The sequence below is a fragment of the Neovison vison genome, chromosome 3 (genome assembly GCF_020171115.1).
Source record: "Neovison vison isolate M4711 chromosome 3, ASM_NN_V1, whole genome shotgun sequence".
NCBI classification, from domain to species: domain Eukaryota; kingdom Metazoa; phylum Chordata; class Mammalia; order Carnivora; family Mustelidae; genus Neogale; species Neogale vison.
In genome coordinates this window covers 9,009,176-9,029,316 of record NC_058093.1, presented here as the reverse complement: position 1 = coordinate 9,029,316, position 20,141 = coordinate 9,009,176, and the positions used below count along the sequence as shown (strand labels likewise).

The window sequence follows — 20,141 nt, the reverse complement described above, 5'->3', positions numbered from 1 at the left end:
TTTTTTTTCCTTTATGGATCATGCTTTTGGTGTCAAATCTATCTCTGAGAAGATCACAAAGATTTCCTTCTATGTTTTCTTCTAGAAGTTTTACAGTTTTAGGTTTTACATGTAAGACTGATCCATTTTGAGTTAATTTGTTTTTTTAAAGATTTTATTTATTTATTCATTTATTTGAGAGAGAGAGAGAGAATGCAAGGAGGAGCAGAGGGAAAGGGGCAAGCAGGGCTCAATCTCATGACATTGAGGTCGTCACCGGAGCCAAAATCAAGAGACAGACACTTAACTGAATGAGCCACCCAGGTGCCTGAGTTAATTTTTACAGATGGTGTGAGGTATGAATCATAGACTTTTTGGTTTTGCATGTGGATAGCCAACTGCTCCAAGACCATTTGCTGAAAAGAGCATTCTTTTTGTACCTTCACTTTTGTTGAAAATGAAGTGTTCATAAAATTACTTTGAATAGGTGGCACATTCACATTATTTGATACAACAGGGTGGGGCGCCTGGGTGGCTCAGTGGGTTAAGCCTCTGCCTTCAGCTCAGGTTATGATCTCCGGGTCCTGGGATTGAGCCCTGCATCGGGCTCTCTGCTCGGCAGGGAGCCTGCTTCCCCCTCTCTCTCTCTGCCTGCCTCTCTGCCTACTTGGGATCTCTCTCTCTGTCAAGTAAATAAATATTAAAAAATATATATACAAAAGGGTAAAGTGAAAAATTTCCAGCCATCCAATTTTCTTCCTCAAAAATAATGTTGCCAATCTGTGATTCATTGTAGAGCAATTCTATGCATTACAAGTGAATATATATATATATATATACTCACATATGTATATATGTTTTTATCCTCCTACCCCTTTTACTACACAAATATTAAAATACTGCATATACTCTTCTGAACCTTGACTATTTTAACCTAATAATACATATATTCAAACAGTATTTCAAATCATGAATACACCATGATTTATTTAGCTAGTCTCTTATTGATGAAATTCTGTTTGCTTCCAGTCTTTTGCTGTTAACAATACTTCAGTAAGTAATCTTATAAATATGTCATATATATAAGCTGGTATATCTATAGGAGAAAGTCCTAGAAATATAATGGTGAGGTGAAATGATAGATACTAAATTATCCACCTCCCCCCCTGCAAGAAGTCGTAACATTTTACACTTCCAACAGCAACAAAACCCAGTATCTTTTATCCACATCTTCTTCAGTATTATTATACTTCCTTAAAACTTTTCACCTGTAACATCTGAAATACTTCCTCTTTAAGGACCTAAGAATATTACAAAAGATGCCAACTAAGACTCTAAAAATGTCCTGGATTTTGTTCTATAAATGGACTCAGGAAAGAATATAGTTTTTATAATTTTACCAGTGTTTTTACGAAAAGGCCCTAGCAGAAATGTTTACAGAAAAGATCTAAATAGTAATCAACTCTAGAAGACAAGTTATATAGTAATTTCTATTTTTAAATATCAAAGATGGATGCTCTAAAAAGTTTTCTTTGGAAAATATTTCCAATGTTCAAGTTCGTGGGGATTTCATTAATGTATTTCTATTTTAAAAGTGGGCTTTATCTAAATATTTTACCATGAATATTAACATTATATAGATATCATGAATTTAAAAAAAATCAAAATCAGATTAAAAAGGTGTCAATGTTAATCCAAGTCTTTTTGTCTAAAAATTTTACATAAGTGTAATGATGGTTTCAATATATACTGTCAGTTTTTCTTATTTATGAAGAACCTAACTTCCTTGTTGTTTCTCATTGCTCCAAACATTATCTTTCTGGATTGTTACTACTTTTCTTCATTGTTGTATAAATCTGAAATTTCCTTATGACTTAAGTTGTGGTCTTCACTTACCGAATCCTGTTTAAGAAAATTTGGTGACTCGTTTATTAATGGTCTTGAAGCAAGAATGTCTATTTTACCTTCCAGCCTTCCTTCCATGGTTTTAATAGCATTCAAAAGAGTCTTTAGAGAGATTCTAGAGTCTGCAATATCCTGAGAAGCTCTCACAGAAGTCAGAGTAGGTGCAAAGGTCACACGGCGTGTAGAGTTGGGAATGACACTGGGCAAACCAACGGACGAAGTTCTTTCCTTTACGCTGTTTACATGGGGCCTGTAGCTTTCAAACAACTTCGAAGACGCAGGCCTCTCCGGAGATTTCCTTCTTCTTGGAGGCATCACCAATTACAAACAGTAAAATGGCTAAACCTAGACTTATTTTTCAGTGAATGCTCCTTTTATGAGGAGGAGCGACACAATATTCTGAATGAAGCTCTGATGGAAAATATACTTGAAAATGGGTTCCTTTGCTTTCAGAATGAAGAAATCACACTGTGAAGTTGTCCTAGTGAAGAAACTGACCTTCCTTTAATCAAATTCCCTGTAGGAGAGTATATCTAAAGAGACCCCCTTTTCCAGTATGGTCAGATGGTTAGAACCCTAACGGTATTCTATTTGAAGACACATTCTAGCTCCTTGGTTACCAGTGCTATACAAACAAAAATATTATCGATATAGAAGTTAGAAATACACTGATTTTTTTTTAATATCATACATAGTAAATCTGTAAATCATTGAAATGAATCACTTTTTCTTGGTAACACATTCCTGGATTATTTTTCTTCATGAAATGTTTTATTCTCTTCTTTGTCGAACTTTTCCCATTCATTTGTTAAAATGTTATGTGATCTACAAAAGGTTTACAGCCTCAGTAGCCACCATGGTAACAAGTAAGCACTTTACCAATGCCTCTTTCATGTGAGCTGTCTGTTGTGAGTGTATCTTGTTGGCACTGAGTTCTGAACTTGCCAATAATTATCAAAACACTTCCTCTATGAAAGTCTTTCTTGTTGCTTTCATTACAATGATGCTCTCTATGAACACTCACTCATAACTCTATCTTGCTTCTAAAAGACATAAATTTTAATTCTATAATAAAGTTTATGAGTATATTCCTAAGCCTCCAATTAGAACATAAATAAGTTGAATGTCCCAATCCTGCTTCAGGCATCTTTCCTTCTTACAGTGCAGCAAAACCCTGGACACTGGGGGTTTTTAAAAAATGTTTGCCAATTGAGTCATGTGAGGGAATATTCATCTTTCTGGGACTGTACGGTAAGGTGGGGAGAGAGGCATCAATTTTTTAAAACCTAACTAAAACAACGTAACAGCAATCTGGTTTGTAGTTATTAATCACACCTGAGCATATTTGCTATCTAGAGCCTTGTTCAACTTGCGTAGATGGTCATTCTGTGAACTAGTTTCAGTAAAAGAATGTAGTTGTTCTTCTAGCTGTTTAACTTTTATCTAGGGTAAAACAGAAGAATAATAAAATAAGGCTTATTAATTTTAGGTGTATCTATATTATTCATACACACTCTAAAAGAATATATATATTACACACACACATATATACAAGTATATTCAGATATACATACACATACATATACACACACTCTAAAAGGATATATATATTATACATACACACGTACTGTAAAAGGAAAAAGATGTCATGAGTTTGGAAAAATCACAGAGAATCCTTAAAAGTTATAAAAGCAATCCTGGGTTTTTCTTTTTCTTTTCTTTTTTTTTTTTTTTTAAAGGTTTTATTTATTTATTTGACAGACAGAGATCACAAATAGGCAGAGAGGCAGGCAGAGAGAGAGGAGGAAGCAAGTTCCCTGCCAAGCAGAGAGCCCAAAGCAGGGCTCGATCCCAGGACCCTAAGATCATGACCTGAGCCGAAGGCAGAGGTTTAACCCACTGAGCCACCCAGGCGCCCCAATCCTGAGTTTTTCTAATCATGCAAAGAATGCTACCTCAATTAACACAGCTATTTCAATAGTTTAAAGTAGGCTACAGCCGTTTACATGTAATGAGATGACTCACTTGGTTTCTATTGCTTATGGAAACTCCAAATTAACATGTCTCATAAATATAACAGTGAGACTTTGTGAGTAATAATTTCAATTAAAAAATTGTAGTATCTAACATTCAAAAAACATTTTGAATATAGATAATTAGAATTGTCATTATGCAAGATGACAGAGTCTTATTTTATCAACAAAATTATAAAAGCTGAATAAATGAAGTTCTTAAATGATGAATTATATTTTAACACTGAGAACGATGACATATCTTTCTTTAAAGAAAATGATCATTTGAGGGAATGAAACCATTAATATTTACTCACTAATCTCCAAATTGTGTTTTTCCAAATTTTCTTCCTATCATACCTAACCCTTTCATACGAATCAACAATTAACATTACTGAGCCTATCCCTGAATCAGAAAAAATTTATCCAAGATTTTAAAAATTTAAATCAACTTTTCCCTCTCCCTGTGTCTTGTTTCCTACCCATAGAAGGTAAACGCTTCTTGGCTATAGTTACTGGACCCTTTCAGAAACTATTAAAAATATGATTGCTAATATTGTTTTTTTTTTTCAAAGACGGCATAAAAGCACATTTTGTCTCAGGAAATCTCTCTAGTATCCTTCTTTTATCTTTGCTTATTTCTGTTGCTCTTTTCCACAAAGTGCATTATAAAATATGTGTTGTGGTTCCCTAAAGCCATCATGGTTTTCACTTAACGTTTTAGAATTAAAATGCCACCTCTAAAGGGAGATATTGATACAATAATTATTCTTATCTTAAATATAAGCAGACTGCTGTGAGCCTGTAGACTCTAATGGAAAATGGCTCATTAATTCTGAAAACCTTTAGATTTGCTTCTCTTCAAGCAAAACACAGAATATATCCTTACTTCACAATATTTCTCAGATAATTTGCCTAACTCAACCTCTAGGTACACAGTAAAATGCTCTGAAGCTTTTCAGATGGCATTTTCTCATTTATAAGCACTTTAATTTCTGTATTATCATATTTGGCATGATTTTGAATTCGGGACATTCATATGGGAAAGAACACAGAAGCAAATACGTTGTGCTGCCCTAGAGAGACCTGGGTTTTCTGTGTCATTAAAATCCAAGCAGTTTCCATTATTAGCTTATCAGCCAGTCTCAGAAAAAGTGGTAATTTAGATTAAGGTCTTTAGTTTATCATTCTTAATCTTTTTTAATAATTATACTATAAATGTGTCCCTAAATCATGTATAGTATTATTTTATGAGACTGGTCCATTTTCACATGTATGTCTACACTCTTGCAGAGACTGCTTTCAAAACTGGTATAACTTCTTTCAGGAGTAATTTCATAAACTCTAGTAAATTCAAAATCTGTAATCCTACAATCCAGGAATTTTCCCCCTGAGATTTATACTTAGCCTAGAGAATTTTTCTACATTTGAGTACAAGGAGACATGTACAGTAATTCATCACATCGGTGTTGTTTGTAAGCAACTGGAAACTGCCTAAATGTCCATCAATAAAAGAAAGAATAAATCTATTTTTGCCATATTTATAAATTATTACATTGAATTATATTGAAAATAACATTCAGATCATGTCTGAATCTGGGGAAGCAGTTTCTCACTCAGTCTACATTAGCACCTAAAACCCAGTCTTTATACCAATCATTAAGTCAATTCTAAAAAGTAACCTTTTATCAAATGATTCATAGGTAATATTTTAATCGATTGTTCAATTTAGAGAGAACACAGAAGGTTATTTTGATCATGTTTAGTATGCGGCTCTTCCTTTAAATTAACTTGTAAGAGTATTATGGTGTAAGAGCAATTTCCCTTGGGTTGACGGTCAGTCCCTTTGGAATGTGCCAACCCAAAGTATAACATAAAAATACCAGTGAGTCAGTAGTTTCAAGTATTTCAGCTTTCAAAGACTATCAAAAACCTTAAGCCCTTGTTATAGGAATCTGAGCAGAAAAAGGGTTATATTTTCCTTAAGATTCTGAGGATAACCTCTAAAGTATGTAATTGATATATAAAAGGTTAAATAGTAATCTACACACCCAGACTGTAATGTTGACTAATTTTCCTAGTGAAAAGGAGATAAGAGATATGCTTCTCCCTCATTTTATAGGTGAAAAAGATGAAACTCAAACAAAACAATCAGAAAATGATTAACAAAATGCCAATAAGTACCTATCAAGAATTACTTTACAAATAGCATGGAGGACAAGGGAAGATGGAGAGGAGAAGGGAATTGAGGGAAATTGGAAGGGGAGGTGAACCATGAGAGATTATGGACTTTGAAAAACAATCTGAGGGTTTTGAAGGGGGGCGGTGGGAGACTGGGGGAACCAGGTGGTGGGTATTAGAGAGGGCACGGCTTGCATGGAGCACTGGGTGTGGTGAAAAAATAATGAATAATGTTTTTCTGAAAATAAATAAATTGAAAAAAAAATAAAAAATAAAAAAAATTTTAAAAAAAGAAAGAAAATAAACATAGAAAGACAGGAAAAGAAAAGAATTACTTTAAATGTAAATGGACAAAGTGCTCTAATCAAACAACAAAGGACACAACAAAAGTACTTTTAAGAGGAAGTGTCTAGCAAGGCAAAAGAAAAATCTCATATAAACAACCTAACCCTACACCTAGAAGAGCTAGAAAAAGAAAAAGTCTAAAGCTAGTAGAAGGAAGGAAATAGTAAAGATTAGAGCAGAAATAAACAAAATAAAGACTGAAAAAGTAATAGAAGAGATGAGTAAAACCAGGAGCTGCTTCTTTGAAAAGATAAAACTGATAAACCTTTAACCAAACTCATCAAGAAAAAAAGGAATCAAATAAATAGAATCAGAAATGAAGGAGGAGAAATAAACACATTACAGAAATACTAAGGATTATAAGAAAATATTATGAAAAATCATATGTCAACAAACTGGACAACCTAGAAAACATGGATAAATTTCCTAGAAACATACAATCTCCCCAAATTGAATCAGTAATAGAAAATATGAACAGACTGATTACTAGCTGAATCGGTACTCAAAAAACTCCCAAAAAACAAAAGTCAAGGATTAGATGACTTCACAGGTGACTTCCACCAAACCCTTAAAGTAACAGGTTCTAGGGTACCTGGGTGGCTCAGTGAGTTAAGTGCCTGGCTTTGGCTCAGGTCATGATCCTGGAGTCCTGGGACTGAGCCCTGCATTGGGCTCCCTGCTGAGTAGGAGCCTGCTTCTTCCTCTGCCCCTGCTCCTGCTCCTGCTCTCTATCTCAAATAAATAAATAAAATTAAAAAAAATAAAGTAACAAGTTCTTCTGATACTACAGTGGTTTATTGCCTACATTTAAAAATATTTTAACTACAGTTGACACAGGATATTATATAATTTTCCCTGTCACTTATTTATTCCATAATTGGAAGTTTGTACCTATTAATCGCCTTCACCTATTTCACCACCCCCAACCCCGACGACCATCAGTTCTCTGTGTTCATGAATCTGTTACTGGTTTTTGTTTTTGTTTTTAATTTGTTCTGTCTTTTGGAAGTTTTTCTTCCTCTTATATTTCAGAATATTTGGGAAGAATCGCCATAAAAAAGAATGAAATCTTGACATCTGCAATGACACGGATGGACTTAGAGGGTGTGATGCTAAGTGAAAGAAGTCAGAGAAAAACAAATACCCTACAATTTCACGTCTACGTGGAACCTAAAAGACAAAACAAATGAACAGAAAACCAGAAACAGATTAAAAAATACATGGTTTTTAGAGGTGGGGAGGATTGGGTGGATGAATTAGGTGAAGGGGATTAGGAGATACAAACTTCCAGTTATGAAATAAGTAAGTGACAGGGATGAAAAGTACAGCATTGGGAATATTGTCAATAATGTTTGTATGGTGACACATGATAACTACACCCATGGTAAGCACTTCATAATGTACATAATTACTGATCTATGTTGTGTGTCAAAAGTTCTATAATATGTCAACGGTACTTCAAGTAAAATTTTTAAAGTCCCCTACTATTATTGTATTATTGTTGATGTGTTTCTTTGATTTTGTTATTAATTGGTTTATATAGTTTGCTGCGCCCACGTTGGGGGCATAGATATTTAAAATTGTTAGATCTTCTTGTTGGACAGACCCTTTGAGTATGATATAGTGTCCTTCCTCATCTCTTATTATAGTCTTTGGCTTAAAATCTAATTGATCTGATATAAGGATTGCCACTCCTGCTTTTTTCTGATGTCCATTAGCATGGTAAATTCTTTTCCACCCCCTCACTTTAAGTCTGGAGGTGTCTTCGGGTTTAAAATGAGTTTCTTGGAGGCAACATATAGATGGGTTTTGTTTTTTTATCCATTCTGATACCCTGTGTCTTTTGATTGGGGCACTTAGCCCATTAACATTCAGGGTAACTATTGAGAGATATGATTTTAGTGCCATTGTATTGCCTGTAAGGTGACTGTTACTGTATATTGTCTCTGTTCCTTTCTGATCTACCACTTGTAGGCTCTCTCTTTGCTTAGAGGACCCCTTTCAGTATTTCCTGTAGAGCTGGTTTGGTGTTTGAAAATTCTTTCAGTTTTTGTTTGTCCTGGAAGCAGGCCAGAAAGAGCTGGCATGACATTTTCAGAGCACTAAACGAGAAAAACATGCAGCCAAGAATACTATATCCAGCTAGGCTATCATTGAAAATAGAAGGAGAGATTAAAAGCTTCAAGTAAAATTTTTAAAATGTAGGCAGTAAACCACAGCAGTATTAGCAGAAGCTCTTACTTTGTCTCCAACAGACATCACAGATATTTTCATATCACGTAACAGTTACTGCAAATAACTTGAACAGCTGTTTGTGCTTATCACTGGTTTGAAATTATAGAGTTTACTAGAACACCATTAGCTGTTGTTATGGAATGCATTAAAAAAGAAACAAATATTTAAGTATCACAATTATTTTTGAACATTTTGATAAATAGATTTTTAAAAGAACTAAATTTTTTTTTTTTTTAGAGAGTGCACAAGTGGGTTAAGGGGTGGAGAGGCGGAGGGAAAGGGAAGAAAGAATTTTTTTGTTTGTTTTTAAAGATTTCATTTAGTTCAGAGAGAGAGAAGACACACAGGGGAAGTGGCAGAGGGAGAAGGAGAAGCTGGCTCCCCGCTGTGCAGGGAGCCTGACCTGGGGCTTGATCCCAGGATCATGACCTGAGCCCACGTTTAACTAACTGGGCCACCCAGGCGCCCCTTGAAAGAGAGAATCTCTCCATCTCACGACAACAACACTGAGGATCATAACCTAAGCCGAGATCAGAGTCCAAAGTAACCAACTGGGCTACCCCATACCCCATTTTTTTTGTTTAAAAAAAAAAATGAAATTTTAAGAAAATTAAGACATACCCAAGGTTATACAAATATAAATGATTATATTTAAATGTATCATGGACTCCAGAATATATTAATTAAGAGCACACAAACCGTGCTCAAATAGTCTTATTTTTTAGTGGACAATATATTGTTTTGATGAGGGAGCAGGAGGCTGGCTGACGACGGAGCAGGGGCTGGCGCCTTGCACCCCCTCTCCACCCACTCCCCTTGGTCATATGTGTGACATTCCTCAGGCACCCCTGACTGCCCTGAAAGAAGAACAAATGGTTATCTTGCAGAGATCACAGTCCTGCAAGGCAGGAGTCTCTCTTGGTTTACAAATGTCCTTGAGATTTACAACAGTTACCTTATCAATAGCCCAATTTCCAAAGACACATAACTCAGTTCCTCAAGCCCTAACATCACCCTCCCCTCCATAAAAAATCGATGGAGGCGGAGGTAGAAAGGAAAGTAAATAAAGTTAAATTTCTTCTAAACCTAAATCTCACTAACAAGGACGCTTGATAGCAGGAATGTAACATTCCACCAGGAGACCCCCAATTGTCTTTATGTTAGTGCCTCATTAGAGGGAAAGTGGCCTTTCAATATCCTGACAGTCTTCTTTACCCCAACAGCCCTTCTGAACACCCCTTTGTCCTCACCTACCCAACTCCTGCGTATATAACCAGCCACTCCTCACAGGCCCTGGGCAGCAGCAGCTCTTCCTGCCCACGGGTCCTGTCCCCCTGCTTTAATAAACCACCATTTTGCACCAAAGATGTCTCAAGAATTCTTTCTTGGTCATCGGCTCCGGACCTCAGCCCACCGAACCTCACCTAGGTTCTAGAACTTCATCAGTTTCACAGCCATGGTTTACCAACTGCCTTTCACATATCTGCGCCGATCTTGGGCGCTACTCTCCTAACAGGCACTCAGAGCAGAGGAGACGAGCTCAGCACGGATGTGTTTTACCGGCTGTAGGGAGTTGCTTAGTCAGATCAGCTCATGGTCTCCAAGCCTAACGCGACTGCACTTTATACCATCGAATCCGGGGTCCTCAAGTACACAGCTGCACACTGGAGTCCCTGGGGACTCAAAAAGCACTGAAGCCGAGGACCTGGTCCCTGAGATTCTGATCCGGTTGCTCTGGGGGGCAAGCCTTGTCATGGGATTTAGGTAGACAGAAAAATTGAGAGAGTTTCACTGTGAATGAGAACACCGTCACCCAAATCCTACCATTTTTTTATACTTGCTCATCACATATCAAATCATCTATCAGTTTCCTCTACTGAGCCACCAAACGATTTTTTCTTTTTTTTCTCGTTCATTCCAGAGTAAATGGCAGACATCATACACTTCCCAGAATGAGGTGTTTAAAAATTCCTCAAACAGTCATGTGTAGCTAAGCTGGGAACTACTTATTCAGATTTCAGCATTTCCACTTGGAGCGGGTTATCAGCGGCAAACTTCCCGCCCACAGGCAGCAAGACAGTATCATCCCATTCACTTAAGTCTATTGCCTGTGAGTCCCAATTCCAGGGCTCTTTCCTTCCTTCTTTCTTTCTCTCTTTTTTTTTTTTTTTAAGATTTTATTTATTTATTTGACACAGAGAGAGAGATCACAAGAAGGCAGAGAGGCAGGCAGAGAGAGAGGTTGGGGGGAAGCAGGCTCCCCGCAGAGCAGAGAGCCTGATGTGGGGCTCGATCCCAGGACACTGAAACCCTGACCTGAGCTGAAGGCAGAGGCTTTAACCCACTGAGCCACCCAGGTGTCCCCCAGGGTTATTTCTTTTTAAGAACATTATAAAATTTCAGCAAAAAAGAGAGCATGGGCTGTCTACATTCTCCATGAATGACCATGCAAGCATGAAACAATTATAATACAGCTGCAAATAGTCACAGAATGGGTTTTGGTTTCAAAATTTGGTTTCATAATTTCATACATATTCAGTATTACATTACAAATATGTGAATAGAAGTCACCTGGATTTTATTTAATAAGGCAACAAACTAAGGGCCCCGTTCAAACACTTTGGTCCAAAGTTACAGAATTTCTCAAAACCTAGCAATACTTAGTAGGAAAACTGTTATTAAAAAAATTACATAACACAAATCAGAAAATAAAATCTCATACCTGGAGTTTTCCCTTTTCATAGGCCAGTTTATTTTTACTCTCAGTAATTTTTCCCAAGGCCTTTTCCACTTGCTGCTGGGCAAGCTGACAAAGCAAACACAGGTGTCAGCACTGAGGCATAAAACGGAATAACCACTTCTGAACAAGTATTTATACCTTACCATTTCTACAGTGCCCAAACCAGGATACATATTTATTTGCCTCTGCTGCCTCTTAGCTCTTCCCTAGAGCGACCAGTACTTCTATACTTCTATACAACCTACCCCCAAATTATGCATATTCAATATAAAAATTTATATCCAATATTAAGCAACAGGAGGTTAACTATTACGGCCATCTGAGTATTTGTCCTATCAGACCAGTATTTATTTCATACATAATTACACATATTTGTACATTATCTCTCAAAGTTTCTTTCCTCCTTCTTCTTCTTTTTTTTTTTTAAAGAGAGAGAGTGCTTGAGAATGTGCAAAGGAGGAGGGAGAGAGTGCCAGCGGGGAGTGGGAGAGGGAGAGGGAGAGAATCTTAAGGAGGCTCTGTGCAGAGCCCAGTATGGGGCTTGATCTCAAGATCTGAGATAATGACCTGAGCCTAAATCAAAATTTGGATGTTTAGCAGCCATCCAGGTGCCCTGTTAAAGTTTCATTTTTAATCACTATGTGTGGTTCCTATTAATGCAAAGGAAAATATGTTTTAAAAGCATTCAGACCCAATAAAGTATTGGTTTCAAGGTAACCTAAGAGAGCTATAGATTGTTATCAATAAAAGGGAGACTAATAGCGATATATTATCATAAAATTAATCAATTTTCTGTCAGTGGAAATTCCCCTTTCCCACAATACTTCTATTTTGGAAACTGAAGTAAAAATATTCCATGAACACAACATTTGGGATTATGTTTTGACCAAGTCTTCAGCAAAAATAAATGATAAGGGTGGCCACTGATGTTACAAAAACAAAGATATACCATAATCACAAAAACTTAGTTATTTAAAATTCAATTCTAAATTCTACAAATTGATGGGGCACCTGAGTGGCTCAGTGGGTTAAGCTGCTGCCTTCGGCTCAGGTCATGATCTCAGGGTCCTGGGATCGAGCCCCGCATCAGGCTCTCTGCTTAGCAGGGAGCCTGCTTCCTCTTCTCTCTCTGCCTGCCTCTCTGCCTACTTGTGATCTCTCTCTGTCAAATAAATAAATAAAATCTCTAAAAAAAAAAAAAAAAAAATATATATATATATATATATATATTTAAATTCTACAAATTGAGGTACCCAATATATAGTAAAGTGCAGATTTGGTGTATAAAACACCAAGAACTAGACTTAACCTAAAATATGCTAGCTGTAACAAACAGAGGAAACTGCTTGCCTTTTTGGAATATGAAAAAGGTTTTTTTTTGTAGTAACTTAGATGATCTTGGTCTCTTATAAAAGGTATCCAGGAATTTTTAAAATAATGGTACTTGGACCTCAATAAAATTCCCTCTTTTAAGCTAAGGCATAAGAAATTCTATTAATCTTTTAAATATGCTTTAAAAATAATTTCCCTTTCTTTGGTCACCTAGCAAAATCAAAATGTGATTCATATTTGACAACAAACAAAAAAGAAATTATTCTAGCTGCTAAAGGAAAGCAGATATTAAGGCAATAATTTAAATTATTGTTTCCAGACTATTTAAATAGGCCTTATATTTAAGAGAATCAGTGGGAGACCAGAAATTAAGAGAGCACTTGAATGAGTGATTATCTTGGATTCTGAGTTGTGAAAGACCAAAAAGAGATTAACCTTTGCTTAAATAATCTTGTCAATATACTATATAAATTATTAATATGCAAAGCAAAATAAAAATTGAAGAATCACTTAAGAACCATACAAAGAAAAATGCTAAGTGTTAGAATATGCATTTTAACTGATTCAAAGATTTCACTCTTTGGAAAAAGCAGGAAGCAAAGAGAATTATCTTAAGATATGAAAGATAGGTTGACAAGGATTCAATTGTAAATCTCCCCCATTTTCATCATTCCTCACTATGGTTCCCTGTGTTAAGAGACTTAAATTGTATCATCCTTAAAGGCTGAAATAATAAAAATAAACCCAAAATCAGTGTGAAGGAGAAAAAAAAATACTGTTTAAACATGGATAAAGTATGCTAAGCTCTGTGATGAGCACTTTACATACAGTATGACATTTACTCCTCATGTCCTGGCAAGACATATGACCCTCCTTATATTCTACTGAATTAATCTTTCTTAAATACCTATTATGTATTAGGTACTATGTTAGGTAAGGGAGTATAAAGATAAGTAACTACAGTTCTTGCATTAGAAGAGAGTGAAGGCAGATACATAATTCTAATCAATGAAGTTAATATTTTGATATGTACAAGCACAGTGTGCTGTAGGAAACCCATGGTTAGGAGGGATCCCCTTAGTGCCAAAGGCCCTAAAGTTTAAGGCTTGCACAAGTCACACAGTCAATGGAACCAAGCGTTGAAACCAGGTCTGTCTGAGTTCAAATCACAGGTGTGGCATATACAGCACATACTCATAAGCATTATCTCCAAAATCCAGGAAGAAGTTATACTAGAAGGTAGCTCTTATTGAGAATTTCAAGTGTTAATTCCCAAAGAACAAAAATACACTGCCAACATTGAATGGTGATAGGTTTAATGATACTGTTGAGATTAAAAAAAACAAACAAACAAAATCCCAAATCCTGACACCTCAACCTCATTTCTCAAGACTCATACAGCCAAATGGTAGGGCTTCTGGGCAGGCATGGTCAGAGAAAATTCTATGAAGAAACACAAAACTGCAAGATGGAATTGAGGTGTGGTTTATAACTGGGAGACCTTAAGAGGTGCTATGAGCAGGAAAGAATCAACACTGACTGATCGAATCATTGTCAGGATCTGTCAAAATCACTACTAGAATGAGGCCACAGGCCTACTCACTGGCAGTGGGGCATGAAAGAATCAGGCAGACTGAGATGTGGTCGTCAGAGGGACCAGAAGCAGGTGGGTTGATAAGCCCAGCTGATGCATGGCCAATGAGCAAGTAGCGGACATGGATAAATCTTTAAACTTGGGGGTGGGAATACTGGTCTGAGATAGTATATGGAATTAGAACTAATGCACCTTGTTGCTGTAATAGCAACTTAAAGGCCTTTTTTCTGGGATGGCTCAGATACTAAAAGTTCAGTAAATGGTAGTTATCTGCTACATGCTTTACAAGATTAACATACTTAATCCTTAACTTCCTAATAAAGGTATTAATTTCCCTACTTTGACAGATTAAGAAACTGAGGATCTGAGAGGTCACAGCCAAAATTGAAACACAGGCAGTCTGACTCTAAAGCTATGCAAATGTAATGGATTTAGACTTACTCTCTAGGTTTTCATAATTGAAGTAATGAGAAGCTTATGACAGAAGTTGAAAGAATTTAACTCAGATTAAGAGAGACTCACATCGAGGCCATCTCTGCAGTTTTCAAAGGTGATCGGCATGCTATAGACACAATTATTTTTTCAAGAACTCAAAAGCACACAGGAAAACTTATTAGTTGTTTAACAAAATGATCATCTCTTTAAATACCCTTCACTGAGAGATGTTTTGTGAACTCTACCATTTATTTGTTTTGCACTGACCTTGTCAAACAGCTTTTAGAAATTGTACTTATTACTGATTGCCTAATGGAACTTTTAGACAAAGAAAAGAAAAATTTAAGTTTCTTCCTCATAATTTATGATAGAGGAAATATTTTTTTTTACAAGCAAGTTTTATTCCTCTTTTCCCCCACAAATATTTTTTTCCAATTTATTTATTTTCAGAAAAACATTATTCATTATTTTTTCACCACACCCAGTGCTCCATGCAAGCCGTGCCCTCTATAATACCCACCACCTGGTACCCCAACCTCCCACCCCCCCGCCACTTCAAACCCCTCAGATTGTTGTTCAGAGTCCATAGTCTCTCAAGGAAATTTTTTTTAAAAGATTTTATTTATTTATTTGAGAGACGGAGATCACAAGTAGGCAGAGAAGCAGGCAGAAAGAGAGGAGGAAGCAGGCTCCCTGCTGAGCAGACAGCCCGATGCAGGGCTTGATCCCAGGACCCTGGGATCATGACCTGAGCTGAAAGCAGAGGCTTTAACTCACTGAGCCACCCAGGGGCCCCAGTAGAGGAAATATTTTTAAGCATTATAAATATTTGTGCTTTTCAGTATTATAGATCATCTGTGGAGGCAGATGTTTAATAGCTGCCTTAAATTCTTGTTTTCTTAAATCTCTTATTGTTTAAGTACTCATAAGGCTCTCTGTTATATTTAGCCTGAGTTACTCAGGACTTAATAATAATTATTAAAACACCAATAAATGAAGAAAACCCATCTTCTGACTTTGATTTTTAAATTCTTAATTCTTAATTTAGACTGACCTTTTTATACCCACCCCATTGTAATCAGAAGTGACTTGCTGAAGTTCTAGGGAAGCCATTTGTTCTGCCAGGTGTTTATTCTTTTCCTCTAGAATGCGCAGGTTTTGGGTTAATGCATTTATATCTATCTTTGAAACACAAAAGGGGAAAAGAAATCTATTTATGCTAGATCCAAAAATATTACCTTATTTTAAAAATGACATTTTAAACTGTAATTTAGAGCTTATTGTATGAACATGTCCTCCTGTCTCTAAACGCAGGGATTTGAAGTCCGATAGCTCTATAATTTTGTAAACTTTTTTCTTTTCTTTTAAAAATTTTCAGCTTTTTTAGTTGTCTTCAGCAGGATGGCTATGACAAATTACATCATTCACATTTACTAGAAGTAGAAAATCTCTGGAACTTGGTATTTACTTATATATTAATTTCAGCTTATGAATATAGATGCAGAAAGTCTCCACCAAACACTAGTAAAATGAATTCAGCAATATATAAAAAGGATAACAAGCCAGGACTAAGTTTATCCCAGTAATACAAAGCTTGTCAAACATTCAAAATTAATTAGTATAATTTACTATATCAATAGATTAGAGAAGAAAAAATGTTAATAACTCTATTACCCATAGCTCAAAAATATACAGTAAAATAAAGAATAAGGGGATTTAAAAAGTATACTAGAAATATCTTCTTAACAAAGAAGGTAGCAGTAATGGAGAGAGGAATAAGAAACATATAAGACATAAAAAATAAGTATAGTGGCAGATGTAAATCCTATCATTAATTATGATAAATGTAAATGGATTAAACACCCCACCAAAAAAAGGAGACAGGCAGAACGAACTTTTAAAAAGATCCAACTATATGCTGTTTATAAAAGACACATTTTTAGATTCAAAAACACAAATGGGTTGAAAGAAAAAGAATGGAAAAAAAATATCATGTAAACAGTAACCTGAAAAGAGCTGGAGTGGTTAGACAAAATCAACAAAAATGTGTGAGACAAAGAAGGCCTTTTATCATAATGGTTTATAAGAAATAAGTGTGGTCACTCAGATGACCAAAATATATGTCACAGATATATGTGGCCTTCATTTACAGTTCCTGAGAACTGTGGAACAGAGCCATAACGGTGAAATATGTTCTTGTTATTAATGAAGGTGACTTCTGGTCCCCACCCAAGCATAGGGGCTGATTGCCAGGAGACCCAACCACGTGATTAGTGGATTGGAACTTTCAGTCCTAGTCCCTAACCTCCAGGGAGGGAAGAGGGACTGAAGACTGAATCAGCCAATGGTCAATGACTTAGTCACATGACTATGCAGTGAAGCCTCCATAAACCCCCAAAGGACCGAGTTCTATGAGCTTCTGGGTTGTGAACACATGGAAATTAGGGATAGTGGTGCCCCTGGAGAGGTATGGAACTCACTGCTATTTCCCCATACTTCATCCTATGTTATCTCTTCATCTGGCTGTTGATTTGTATCATTTATCATATCCTTTCATAAACTGGTAAATGTATCTCTGTAAGTGCTGTGAGCCACTTTAGCAAATTAAAAGAATCTAAGGAGGAGATTGTTGGAACCTCCAATCTATAGCCAATAGATCAGAAGCACAACAGCCTGGCTTTAACAACCTGGAGCGTGCAACTTGTGTCTGAAGTAGGAGTTCAAGAGTGGGAACAGTCCTGTAGGACTGAACTTGTCCTACAGGTCGTGTAGGACTAAATGCTATTTCTGGGTAGTAGTGTAAGAATTGAGTACAATTCTTGGACACTTTGCTGGTATCCAAAATCTGTTTGGTGTTCTGTGTGTGGGAACCCCCCCACACACACATGTTGTAATTGGGTCCAGAAACTTAAAAAAGACATTACATATTGAAAAAAGGGTCAATACATCAAGAAGATATAACATTTATAAATATATGTGCCTCTAACAATAGAGTCCCAGTGTAAATGAAGCAAAAACTAACAGAATTAAAGGTAGAGAAAAATGATTCAACATAGCTGGACACTTTAATATCCCACTTCCAGTAATGAAGAGAAAAATTAGAAGATCAGTGAGGAGACATAACTTGAAAAACACTATGAAGAACTGGACATCTATAGAAAACTCATTCCAACAATAGCAGAATACCATTTTTCTCAAGAGCACATACAACATTCTCCAGAATGTTCCATATGTTAAGCCATAGAACAACTCTCAATATATTTGAAGGACTGGAATTATACAAAATATGTTCTCCAACCACAATGAAATAAAATTGGAAATTAATGAAAGAAGGAAATTTGGGAGGGTCACATATATGAGAAAATTAAACAACAAACTTATAAATAACAAATGAGTCAAAAAGAAAATCACAGGGGAAGTTAAAGGATACTTTGAGTTGAATGAAAATGAAAACATGACAAAATGTATAGTATGCAGCGAAAGCAGTGCTTAGAGGGAAATTTATAGCTGTAGACACCAATGTTAAAAAAGAAGAAATAAACCAACAACCTAAGCTACTCTCTTAAGAAACTAGAAAAGGAACAAATTAAACCTAAGCAAGCAGAAGGAAAAAAATAATGAGGATTAGGGCAGAAACAAAAGGCAGAATAGAGAAACAACAGACATGATCGCTAAAACCAAAAGCTGGTTCTTTGACAAGATGAACAAAATGGACAAACCTTTAGCTATATTAACAATAATTAAAAGACACAAATTACTGAAACTGGGAATGAAAGAAGGAACATTACACTGAATATAAAGAAATGAAGAATTATGCTGAGTGAAATCAGTCAAGCAGAGAGAGTCAATTATCATATGGTTTCACTCATTTGTGGAGCATAACCAATAGCATGGAGGACAAGGGGCGTTAGAGAGGAGTAGGGTATTTGGGTAAATTGGAAGGGGAGGTGAACCATGAGAGACTATGGACTCTGAAAAACAGTCTGAGGGGTTTGAAGTGGCGGGGGGGTGGGAGGTTGGGGTACCAGGTGGTGGGTATTATAGAGGGCACAGCTTGCATGGAGCACTGGGTATGGTGAAAAAATAATGAATACTGTTTTTCTGAAAATAAATAAATTGGGGAAAAAAAATGAAGAAAAGGAGCTACTCTGAACAATTGTATACCAATAAATTAGAAAGCCTCAGTGATACGGGAAAATTCCTAGAAAGACCAAACTACTGAAACTGACTAAAGAAAGAAGTAGAAAATGTGAATAGGCCTTTAATAAATAAAGAGACTCAATTAGTAATAAAAATTAAAAAGAAATAAAATTTAAAACTCCCCACAAAGAAAAACCTAGAACTATGGTGAATTCTACAAACATTTAAAGATGAATTATCAGGGGTGCCTGGGTGGCTCAGTGGGTTAAAGTCTCTGCCTTCAGCTCAGGTCATGATCTCAGGGTTCTGGGATGGAGCCCCGCATCGGGCTCTCTGCTCAGCAGGGAGCCTGCTTCCCTTCCTCTCTCTCTGCCTGCTTCTCTGCCTACTTGTGATCTCTGTCTGTCAAATAAATAAATAAAATATTTTTTAAAAAGATGAAATATCATTAATCCCTCAAAAACTCTTCCCAAAAATAGAATGGGCGGGAACATTTACCAAATCATTTTAAGAGGCCACTATTACTTTGATACCCAAACCAAAGACATCACAAGAAAACTATAAAATAATATCCCATATTTATAACAATTCAAAAATCCTCAAAAAGATGTTAGCAAGCCAAATGAAACAATATAAAAAGGATTACACTCATGAGCAAGTAAAAGTTATCCCCCAATGAAAGCTTGGTTCAACATTTGAAATCAAACAATGTAAAATAATCTACAAGATTATCTCGATAGCATAGAAAACGCAATTGACAAAATTCAACATACTTTCATGATAAAAACTCTCCAAATTAGGAATAGAAGGGAATCTTCTCATCTTGCTAAAGGGCATTGAGAAAAAGCCCAGAGCTAATACTGTACTTAACAGTGACAGATTGAAATCTTTCCCCCTAAAATCAGGAACAAGACAAGGATGTCTGTCTGCTCCAACGTTTCTACTCAGCATTATAGTGGAGATTCTACTGAAGGCAATTACACAAGAAAAAGAAAGAAAAGGCAGTGAAATGTGAAAGGAAGAAATAAAACTATCTCTATTTTCAGATGATACATTCTTACAGAGAAAAAAATACAAGGTATTATGATTATTGCAAAAGTCCCCTAATCTACAGATTCAAGGCAAACTCTATCAAAATTATAGCTGCCTTTTTTGCAAAAATGGAAAAGCTGACTCTAAAATTCATATAGAAACATAAGTATTCAGAATTGTCAGAACAATCTTGGGGGGGGGAGACAAAGTT

At 36.1% G+C, this 20,141-nt stretch overlaps 1 protein-coding gene across 2 annotated transcripts in view; it reads right to left on the bottom strand.

Annotated features, from left to right (window-relative positions):
• CCDC150 (coiled-coil domain containing 150) overlaps positions 1 to 20,141 on the bottom strand; it is an 84,359-nt gene that overhangs the window by 22,174 nt on the left and 42,044 nt on the right. The window contains exons 14-16 of one of the 2 annotated variants that reach the window (XM_044241207.1): positions 15,827 to 15,940; positions 11,380 to 11,463; positions 3,220 to 3,327 (exon numbers count right to left, since the gene is read on the bottom strand). In XM_044241207.1, the coding sequence (XP_044097142.1) occupies positions 3,220 to 3,327; positions 11,380 to 11,463; positions 15,827 to 15,940 (306 nt within the window). Of the gene's footprint in view, positions 1 to 1,875; positions 1,992 to 3,219; positions 3,328 to 11,379; positions 11,464 to 15,826; positions 15,941 to 20,141 lie in introns of those variants that run through there. The other variant, XM_044241208.1, reaches the window with a different exon arrangement.